Below are 11,909 nucleotides of genomic sequence, written 5' to 3'. Positions count from 1 at the left end.
CAGTATTTATACTATTTCAGCTGGCAGTCAGCTCTCTGCTACTCTCACACGGTCTGTACCGGAGATGGGAGACCACATGGGAAAACTAGGTTGCTGCCGGAAGTGATGTAAGTGAGACCAGTAGGGGTTCTGTGTGGGTCCTAATGCCCCAGTACAGTGATGTGGACTCTATTCTGCTCAGTGAGCGCTGTCTTTTGGAAGAGACGTTAAACCGAGGTCCTGACCCTCTGTGGTCGTTAAAAATCCCAGGACGTCCTTTGAAGAGTAGGTTAGGGGTTTAAACCCAGCATCCTGGCTAAATTTGCCCATTGGCCTCTGTCTATCATGGCCTCCTAACCATCCTCATATCATAATTGGCTTCATCACTCTGTCTCTGCACCAATCAGCTGGTGTGTGGTGTGCGTTCTGGCGCAATACAGCCGTCATCCAGGTGGATGCTGCACACTGGTGGTGGATGGGGAGATTCCCATCAATGTGTAAAGTGCCAGAAAAGCACTTTATAAATGTAAGGAATAATTAATTATTATTATTATTTTATATTTCAGTACTATTTTGAAAGATTTCGATCAATTTAATTCACCCATTCTGCCATCATTTACTTAACACTCACTTGTTGAAAACCTATTTAAGTTTCTTACTTCTGTTAAACACAATATAATATATTTCTTACTATGGAAGCCAATAAGGACCAAAACAACCAGCATTCTTCAAAATATCTTCTTTTATGTTCAAGAAGAAAGACATTCGTAAAGGTTTAACGCCACATGAGGAAGAGTAAATGATGAGGCAGTTTTTATTTTGGGGAGAATTAAAAAAAATAAACATTTTAATTAACAATATATACAGTTGAAATCACAGTTTGTCATTGCTCAGACTAGATATACAGATGAAGTCAGAATTATAAGCACCCTTTTGAATTTTTTTTATTTCCTAAATGATGTTTAACAGAGCAAAGAAATTTTCATAGTATGTCTGATGATTTTTTTCTTCTGGGGAAAATTTGATTTGTTTTATTTCGGCTAGAATAAAAGCAGTTTTAAATTTTTTAAATACCATTTTTAGGTCAATATCATTAGCCGCTTTAAGCTATATATATATATATATTTTTTTTTTTTCAATAGTCTACAAAACAAACCTTATACAATAGAAGTGTCTTGAAAAATATCTAGTTAAATATTACAGGGTGTATGCAGGAATCCTAAATGTAATTTCAATACCTTTTTAAGACTTTTTAAAGAGCTTCGCAGAGTATTTTAAGACCTCATCACCACTTCAAGTTCTATACAGTATCAGTACCTTTTAAACTTAATAAACAGCTATTAATAAACAGTTGTAGTTAAAAAAATCAATGGAGCACATCCAAACAACAGAACTCAGATAAGCTTGAAAGAAACCTAGCTTGAAATAGCCACTGTTTAAACTCGACTTTCTCCAACCAGGAATACGCAAACTTACATTTTATATTTAGCCGTCTGTTATGCTCTATGATTTCAGTGCACGTGGAGCTCGTCACATCCACTTCCTGTGTTTGTTCACAAATTACGTGACATCACACGGACGGAGGAGCTTGACCGGACACCCCCGGCCACCGGTTTGAGTATGCCATTGTTAATATTAAGAGGAAAATAAATATATTTATGCTTTTTTTGGAGTCAAACACTTTGGACAAGGCTTGAACAAAATTTAAAACCTTGTAAAAACTTGATTAAGACTTAAATACTTTTCAAGGGCCTTAATTTTCTCATAATTGATTTATCAACTTTAAGACCCCGCAGACATGCACCCTGTGTTATGTACTGTCATCAAGGCATAGATAAAATAAATCAGCTATTAGAAATGAGTTATTAAAACTATCAAGTTTACAAATGTGTTGAAGTAATCTTCTCTCCGTTAAACAGAAATTAGGCAAACAATAAACAGGGGGGCTAAAAATCCAGGGGGTTTAATAATTCTGATTTCAACTGTATATAAATGCTACAATGAAAAGTATTATAAAACAGAGTGAAATATATAAGATTTATGACTACATATGAAACCTCTTGTGTCCAATCACAAAAAGCTCTACATGTTTAAAACCATAAAGTAGACTAAATACTCAGAGAATTTCAAAATCTGCCAAAATCTTAAAACACAAACCAAATTAGACGCATCTCTGTTCTGCATAAAGCTTTTAAGACATCCACTCAGACACCCACACACGCGCATTCGTTCATATGTAACTTCCATCGAGTCCAGAACAGAAGGTACATGGGGTTAAAACAACCTCAGCCTCCAGTAAGAGCCTGTAATATTTGTTGGTCCACATTGGACTTGATAAAAACTAACACGAGCGGAGAAACACGGCGTTCGCGCAGGACATTAGCCGGAGACGGCGTGAATAAACCTCGCCGAACGCTAACAAGCACATAAAAGCGGAGCGCCGCTGCTCCTTAACAAGCTTCTTCAGGCAAACGTGCGCACAATACAGCTTAATGCGTCCAAACTGGACTAAATGAAAATGTTGTGTTTCGCTTAAAAAACACAGACAGACGCCTGCTTTTCTTTCTGAAAGGCACAAACTGCGGCCCACTTCAGCGCGGCTTTCAAATGCGAAAGTGCACAGTGATACATACAAACACGCATATACGCGCTCGTTTGGAGGGCAAGGTTTCTGAGAGTGCTCATTTAAAGTCTTAAATCTGTCCATTAGGCTCCATTGTAGAGAAAATGTGGAGTAAATGAATATAGCGCGGCTTATGCTAAAAGCCCTTTGCCACAGCAACCAATTAAGAATAAATGATTGGCTATAAAAAGCGCCTCACTTCCTGTTCCTCGTCTGTAAATAGTGAGGCGGGAGGCACTCTCTTGGCTCATTAAAATGTGTGCACACGCGTGTCGTCCTGAGTGAAGGTATAGGCGGCTCTCTAAAAAGACAAGGCAGGAATCCATTGAGCGCAAATGAAAAATCAAAGCCGCCGTTTCTTTTCGAAGAGCGTCTGCTTCATTATGTCGGCCTAATGTTGGGCCGTAAAGCGGAGAGAGAGGTATTCCAACGAGCCAGGTGTGTGTGCGTGTGTGTGTGTTTGTTCCCGAAAGGCATCCCAACAAGCCAGATGCACGCTAAACCAAGCTTTTCTCATCTTGGCTCGCATTCATCTGGTTTTCCTGTGCGCCTGAGCTTGGTTTTATCAGCTGGAACAGTTTGTTGAGCCAAGGAAAGAGGAACAAATTGGTTTAGGAGAAGTTGAAAGGTGAAGTGTGTGTTTATGCATCATTTATTTAAAAAGAGAATCGGAAGTAATGACTGTTTTCAAACATGTTTCCAGGTTCACAGTCATTGCTCAGACTAGATACAGTTGAAGTCAGAATTATTGGCCCCCCCGTTTATTTTTTACTTCCAAATTTCTGTTTAACAGAGATTTTTTTCAACACATTTCTAAACTTAATAGTTTTAATAACTCATTTCTAATAACCGATTTATTTTATCTTTGCCCTGATGACAGTAAATAATAGTTTATATTTTTCCCAAGACGCTTCTGTACAGCTTAAAGTAGCATTTAAAGGCTTAACTAGGTTAATTTTTTCTGTAGGCAATAGAAAAATATATAGCTTAAAGGGACTAATAATTTTGAGCTTAAAAGGGCTTTTAAAAACTTAAAACTGCTTTTATTCTAGCCGAAAAAAGACTTCCTCCGGAAGAAAAAATATTATTAGACATACTGTGAAAAATTCCTTGCTCTGTTTAACATAATTTAGGAAATATTTTAAAAAGAAAAACTATTTACAAGTTGGGCTAATAATTTTGACTTCAGCTGTATCTATACATTTACCATTAGGGCTGCACAGAATATCGTTTCAGCATCAACATCACAATATGTGTATCCACAATGGTTACATCACAGAATTAGATTATTTATTAGACAAACGACAAAGATATTAATAAATATTAATATTTTTAAATAATTTATGCAATGATGACCATGTTATTTTATTTTATTATAACCTTTTTAATACTTTTAACATGTGTAATTGGGACACCCTTTTAGTCTTATTTGATATATTTGACAGTCTTAATCTTAATTAAAGAATAAAAAAAGTGTAATAAAAGAGGTAATAAAAACCCAATTATTGAGTTATTACAGTAACAAATATAAAAAGAAAAAATAACCAAATATGTTAAAATAACATGACAATGTAAAAATAAACTGAGATTTTTGCAACTTGCCAACAAGTAATTACTTTGTTTAACATGATGTGTTAAAACAGTGGTGTCCAAATTCAGTCCTGGACGGTTTAGCTACAATCCTAATCAAACCCACCTGAACCAGCTAATCAAGCTCTTACTAGGTTTACTAGAAACTTCCTAGCAGGAGTGTTGAAACAAGTTGTAGCTAAACTCTGCAGGACCCCTGTGCTAAAATAACTAAATTTGAAATAAAAATTAATTAAAAAAAACATCCAAAGAAATTAAACTTGCAAAACATGACACATTTACTAACTAAAATAAAGACAAAACTATCTTTTAAATATACATAAATATATATATTTTTAATTATTAAAATATTAAATTATTAAAATATTACTGTATGTAAGATTGACACCCAGTGGTTGAACTAGGTATTGCACTCCAGGTTCAAAACACACGCAATTGCAGATTGCCAGATTGACGGCAGCAACAGGAGTGAGTCTGACTATCGAGCCACAAGGCTGATTTAAACTGTGCTGTAAATAAAAGCAAAGACACGCGATAAGAAAGAATATTCTCCATATTAAAAGGAGTTTTTTCCATACCAACACCTGAAATTTTCATTTTAGAAACGGATTCACAGCTGAACAACACAAAAATATGACAATGATCACCTCAGGTACACCTCATGTGCTTCATTCAGTGTTTAATGCTAATAATGTGAGTTTGAATGCCATTTTTCATGACATTCTACTGAAAGCAGCAGCAGATGGTTCACCTCAGATCTTAAAAATAAATCACTTTATTACATTTTTCACTTTAGAGCTGTGACTCAACACATATCAGTAATTCAGAATGTACATTTAATAATGCCAAAGAGGTTTAATATGTATTAATTAGATTATAAACCTTACCATTTCATTGGAGTGCAGTGAATGCACTATTCTGTGCTTCTGAATGGCTGTATTTCAAATTCTGTTACTGAAAATCTAGTCACAAAGAAAGTTGTAGGACACGGGATTACAATGTAACCTGATCACCTAATGTTTAAATTCATAAATATTTATATTTTTTGCTAATTAATAGCCACCATATGTGGAACTCTGAATCTGTGTCTCATTTCGGAAACTTCTACTGTACACTGGACGCATTTCAGTCACAGATGCATAATTTAAGAGCCTTTCTGATTGAATGAATGAAATGCGCTGTTTTCCACCAAGGCAACCCGGGCTGCTGAAATATAATTGACTATAGTGGCAGTGGACGAGTTAAAGGGACCAAAACAAAGACACGTAACAGACATTTTCAAAGTAGAATATCTGACTTCATCATTGTTTTTTAGATAAACAAGAATGTTAACTTAGCATGTTTCTTAAATATCTGCAAACGTATTATGGTATTTTCATGATGTATTAGAGTCAAAAACGTACATACAGCACCTTTAATTCAGATATAAGGGTATTTAATATTATACACGATTATATCTATTATTATATTGACAAACACTATATCTGTAAAATAAACCTGTTCTGAACTAACAGTAGACTTAATTAAATTGGCAATTAATTAAACAACTAACAAATCATAGTGAAATTACTAACTAAAAGACTTCAAAATATATGAAAAAGCCTCTTTAAGAATCTTTAAATAATGAAAATATTAATACAGATTTAATAGAATCTAGTATTATATCTAGTATTATATTTACATACACTATAACTTAAACTTGTTCTGAATTTACAGTTTTATGTATAAAAAAAACAGTACTTAAACATATAAAAGAGTAGACTTAAAAATAAACATAAATAAATGCATTCATATCAATCAGCTTCTGGCAAAATGGCGAATAAACTCTTAGGACCCCCGGGTTCGTGCAGAGAATGGGTTACACATATCTGGTCTAGATCTCCTTGGACAACCCGTGTCGGCCGTCAGCGGAGATGTTTCGTGGTGAACATGTGAAGTATATGTGTGTCAGATCTGCCTGTCTGAGCTTTCTGCATCAGTGGTTATATTCCTAGGGACAGTTCGAGGAGCAGGACCAGTATTACACAAGAGGCTTTGTGTGTGTGTTTGGTGTTTAAATAAGCAGATTTAAATGTAAAAGAGCTGCTTTATTTGAGCTTTTCACCTGTCACCAGCACTCAGCCTGTTCATCAACTAAAAATGGAAGGTTTTTGGCTCTAGAGGGTGTTTTTTTTTTGTTATATGCCTATGTGGTTCTCTGAGATTAACTGTTTAGGTACAGCAATGCATTTACGTTAAAATAAAAATTTAATAATGCAAGCATATGTGATAAATGCTTTTTTCCCACCTAAAACAGAAATATTAATGTGCAACTTATTTTTTGGACAATATTGTAAGATCAGTTATTGCACCAGTAAATATAAATAATATATAAATATATATATAAATATATATATATACATACAGGTGAAGTCAGAGTTATTAGCCCCCCTTTGCTAAGTATTATTTTTTTAATATTTACCAAATTATGTTTAACAGAGCAAGGAAATTTTCACAGTATGTTTAAAAATATTTTTTTCTTCTGGAGAAAGTCTTATTTGTTTTATTTCGGCTAGAATAAAAGCAGTTTTTAATTTTTGAAAAAACATTTTAAGGCCAAAATTATTAGCCCCTTTAAGCTAACTTTTTTTCGATAGTCTACAGAACAAACCATCGTTATACAATAACTTGCCTAATTACCCTAACCTGCCTAGTTAACCTAAATAACCTAGTTAAGCCTTTAAATGTCACTTTAAGCTGTATATAAGTGTCTTAAAAAATCTAGTCAAATATTATTTACTGTCATCATGGCAAAGATAATATAAATCTGTTATTAGAAATGAGTTATTAAAACTATTATGATTAGAAATGTTTTGAAAAAATCTGCTCTCCGTTAAACATAAATTGAGTAAAAAAAATAAACAGGGGGTGAATGATTCAGGGGGGCTAATAATTCTGATTTCAACGGTATACAGCAGGGAATATAAATATTGAAAATGTCATGTTTTTTCCTGGGAGTAATATTTCTAAAGGAGCTCTTAACATGAAATCATAATTTTGGTAAAAACTCAAACAATACAAACATAAAAATAAAACAAAACAAAAACTGATTAATGAGTTATGTGTAATAACAATGGAATAACACAAGAAGAAAGTGTTGAACTACTGAAATATATTTTAATTAGGCCAAATGGAGGATGTTTATTCTTTATCCTCGCGCAGACAGTCTGTTTAACTGTTTTCTTGCTAGTGAAGCGTTCAGTTTTTCCACTTACAAAGTCTGCCATGTAAATAGCAAATGCGCCATGGCACAACACAACTGACTGTTAAAGGTAATGATAGATGAGACTCTGATTGCTTTAATGGACATTAAAACACATCCATAACTCATTAAGAGAATAAGCACAACCCTGTTAGACCATGCGCCTAATGCTTTTGCGCCATGCACTTTAGACTTTGTGCCTAGATCATTGAAATAGAGCCCTTTGTTTAAATTAAAAACTGCATACTGCCTAAATATACAGTAGGCAAAGAAACAGTATGGGGAAATGGTAGTATACCTGAATAAGAGTATTATATTTAATAACTGTATTAAATGTTACTTAAAACTAAATAATTACAGACCAAATTTCTCTGAGTCCTGAATGAGGTGCTGTTGAGGTGTTAGAGAGTGGTCTGATGGGTGTTTTTAGGGCCAGAGCTGTAATTGTGAGTGCTTTAGGTGTTATTTCTAGATGTTTCTATCACTGGTGTTTGTGTTACCCTGTTCTCTGGTAAAGTCTGCTTCACTCATGCTGACGGGCAGCAGTAACTCTCCGACTGCAGGCTGGATCGACACGCTGAATTCGTCTTCTTTAGTGCTGGAAGAGGAGAAAACAGCACCATCAGGACAACACACATCCTTTCATCGGTTTCTCTACTATTTACAGTTGAAGTCAAAATTCTTTTTCAAATGCTTCCCAAATAATGTTTAACAGAGCAAGAAATATTTCACAGTAATTTATGTAATATTTTTTTCTTCTGGAGAAATTCTTATTTGTTGTTTCAGCTACAATATAGGCAGCTTTAATAATAAAAAAAAACATTTTATTGTTAATATTATTAGCTTCTTTAAGCAATATATATTTTTAATTGTCTATAGAGCAAACCATCAATATACAATAACTTGCCTAATAACCCTAACTTGCCTTAATTAACCTTATCTTGAAGTATCTTGAAAAATATCTATTAATATATTATGCACTGTTATCAAGGCAAATATAAAAGAAATCAGTTATTCGACATTAGCTATTAAAACTATTATGTTTAGAAATGTGCTGAAAAAAATATCCCCGGAATTTAAAAATATCCCCAATTTAAACAGAAATTGTGGGGGAAATATGCAGGAGGGCTATTAATTCTAAAATATACAGTACACATACTGGACTTTTGGAAAGAAATGATACTTGTATTCAGCAAGGATAAATGAAATTGATTCAAAGTGACAGTAAATATTCGTACAAGATTATATCAAAAAATAAAGTTATTTTGAATTTTCTATTCATCCTTGAAAACCCAGCTTCACAATTCAGCATTGCATCCAAAGAAATACATTTTAACAATAATAATTATATTCAAAAACAGCTACTTAACATTGCAAAATAATATTTCACAATATTACTATTTTGGCTATATTGTAAAATATTTTTTTGCAATGATAAGTAGCTGTTTTTTTGTTGTTATTGTTGTTGTTTTTCTCCCAATATTACTATTTTTGTGGGCGCCACGGTGGCTCAGTGGTTAGCACTGTCGCCTCACAGCAAGAAAGTTGCTGGTTCCCGGCTGGGTCAGTTGACATTTCTGTGTGGAGTTTGCATGTTCTCCCCGTGTTTGCGTGGGTTTCCTCCGGGTGCTCCGGTTTACTCCACAGTCCAAAGACATGCGCTCTAAGTGAATTGGGTAAACAAAATTGGCCGTAGAGTGCGAGTGTGTGTGTGAATGAGTGTGTATGGGTGTTTTCTAGTACTGGGTTGCGGCTGGAAGGGCATATGCTGGAATAGTTGAGCCAAAGGAAAATGAATGAATGAATACTATTTTGGTATTTGTAAATCATTTAAATCAGCTTTAGTGAGAAAATGAGTCTTGCTTTAAAACTACAAATATGTATAAAAAAAAAATTATGTGTCAATTTTTACTTCATAATAACTAAGAAACGGATGCAATAAAGCTGTAAAACAATTAAGGGAAGTTATAACATTGTATGACAACAAGTAATGAGAGACTAAAACAAAAAAAACGAAACAAAACAGCTACTTTACATTTTAATATTTCGCATAATTTTGGTAAACAACAAAAGCAGAAATCTAAACCCCTAAAGAAAAAAGTGAACAATTTTTAGCTGTAATTTTTTAGTATTACCTTTTCACATTTCGAGTGCCTTGGACTTCTCATTTTGTTGTTTATCTTTTTGAATTCCTCATCCAAAGAGCACTGACACTTTAATTACCTTTAAAAAACTTTTTGTTTGATTATGTATACCTGTTTTGATAGTTAACATGAATTTGCAGTAAGTCAGCTTTAGGAGAGTTCACAAATATGAACAAAGAGAGCATCAATTTTAACGTTTCCCTAAAGAATGAATGCAATAAAACCCATTGAAACATTTTAAGGAAGTTATAACATTGTTTCGCAGTTTTTCCAAACAGGTAACAACATTTTACATCTACACTGGAGACTAAAACTCAATCCATTTTGATTTCGGTCCCCTTTCTCTCATCCAAAAGAGTAAAAGAATAAAGTTATTGATTGTAAGGTTTGCCAATTTACTTTGTAAGTAGTCAATTAGCTGCGAAACAGAACTGTTATTACCGTCCCACCGGATCAATCATCGCTGATCCACAGAGGCGAGAGGATAAAACAAGCGAGGGAAAAGGATGAAAGTCTTTTTCTATTTTCATATTCGTATCGATTAGCATCATCACTGTTTGTGGCCTGGGTTATAGAAAAAAAGACTGTCGGGTGCTTCGATAAAGACCGAAATCTGACATTAAAGTCCCATCATGAAGAGCGGCAGGCTGGGAAATAGGAAGCAGATAAGGAGTGAATCCAGAAATGGGAGTGCAGGGTCAGCCCGGAGATCAGTTGATGAAGGGAAACGGCCTTGAAAATTAACCTGTGACCAAATAAGCAGGCTAAGGATCGACGCGCAAAATACAGTAATTCCATGTATTTCTTTCTAATACAGCATAATATCTTGAAGTAATGGCCATAGCGAGGAGCCGAATCCCTTCTTAAACTTGGCTTTCGTCTCAGGATATCTGTATATACAGTATGTGTCTATATAGGTAAACTCACAATTATTCGCCCTCCTGTGATTTTTTCTTTCTTTTTAAATATTTCCCAAATGCTGTTTAATAAATCATGGAATTTTTCAGAGTATTTCCAATAATATTTTTTTCTTCTGGAGAAAGTCTTATTTGTTTTATTTTGGCTAAAATAAAAGCGTTTTTTAATTTTTTCAAAACATTTTAAGGTCAATATTATTAGCCCTCTAAAACAATATATATATTTTGATTGTGTACAGAACAAACTATTGTTATATGACTTGCCTAATTAACCTAGTTAAGACTGAAATCTGACGTTAAAGTCCCATTATGAAGAGCGGCAGGCTGGGAAACAGGAAGCTGATAAGGAGTGAATGCAGAAACGGGAGTACAGGGTCAGCCAGGAGATCAGGTAATAAAAGGAAACGGGCATGAAAAAGATTCAGAGACCAAATACACAAGCTAGTGCCCAACAATCCAGGTATTTTGTTCTAATACAGCATAATCACTTGAAGTAGGGTGATAGCGAGAAGCCGAATCCCCTTCTTAAACCCGGCTTTCGTCCCAGGACGACTGTATATAGATGTGTATAAACCTATACTGTCATAATTATTAGCCCTCCTGTGAATTTTTTTCTTTTTTAAATATTACCGAAACGATGATTAAAAGAGCAAGGAATTTTTCACAGTATTTCCTATAATATTTTTTCTTCTCGAGAAAGTCTTATTTGTTTTATTTCCACTACAATTAAAGCAGTTTTTAATTCTGAAATAGGACATTAAAGTCCCATCATGAAGAGCGACAGGCTGGGAAATAGGAAGCTGATAAGGAGTGAATCCAGAAACGGGAGTACAGGGTCAGCCCGGAGATCAGGTGATGAAGGGAAACGGCCTTGAAAATGATCCAGAGACCAAATAAGCAGGCTAGGAATCAACCTGCTAAGTTCAAAATTCAAGTATTTCTTTCTAATACGGCGTAATATCTTGAAATAGCAGTGATAACGAGGAGTCGAATTTCTTCTAAAACCCAGCTCTAATTTTTTTAAAACCATTGTAAGGTCAATATTATTAGCTCTCTTAAGCAATATGTTTTTGACTGTGTACAGAACAAACCAATGTTACATGACTTGCCTAATTACCATAACTTGCCTAGTCAACCTGGACTAAAATCTGATGTTAACGTACCATCATAAAGAGCGGCAGGCTGGGAAATAGGAAACTGATAAGGAGTGAATACAAAAATGGGAGTACAGGGTCAGCCCGGAGATCAGGTGATGAAAGTAAACGGGCTTGAAAATTAACCTGTGACCAAATAAGCAGGCTAGGGATCAACGTGCAAAACAAACCCAGATATTTCTTTTTGATAGAGCATAATATCTTAAAGTAACAGTGATAGCGAGTAGCTGAATCCCTTCTTAAACCCAGGTTTCGCCCTGG

General features: G+C 34.5%; 1 protein-coding gene across 6 annotated transcripts in view; it reads right to left on the bottom strand.

Annotated features, from left to right (window-relative positions):
* Window positions 1-11,909, bottom strand: part of ap3b1a (adaptor related protein complex 3 subunit beta 1a) — a 762,544-nt gene that overhangs the window by 641,612 nt on the left and 109,023 nt on the right. For 4 of the 6 annotated variants that reach the window (XM_087300589.1, XM_087300590.1, XM_087300587.1 and 1 more), the window contains exon 25: window positions 7,934-8,031. The exons of the other annotated variants lie outside the window; for them this stretch is intronic. In XM_087300589.1, the coding sequence (XP_087156715.1) occupies window positions 7,934-8,031 (98 nt within the window). The remainder of the gene's footprint in view (window positions 1-7,933; window positions 8,032-11,909) is intronic. 6 annotated transcript variants of the gene reach the window in all.

The sequence above is a fragment of the Danio rerio genome, chromosome 21 (genome assembly GCF_052040795.2).
Source record: "Danio rerio strain M-AB ecotype USA chromosome 21, GRCz13ab, whole genome shotgun sequence".
Taxonomy (NCBI): domain Eukaryota; kingdom Metazoa; phylum Chordata; class Actinopteri; order Cypriniformes; family Danionidae; genus Danio; species Danio rerio.
Note: the sequence above shows the minus strand (reverse complement) of the source record. Positions and strands in the feature narration are given on the sequence as shown.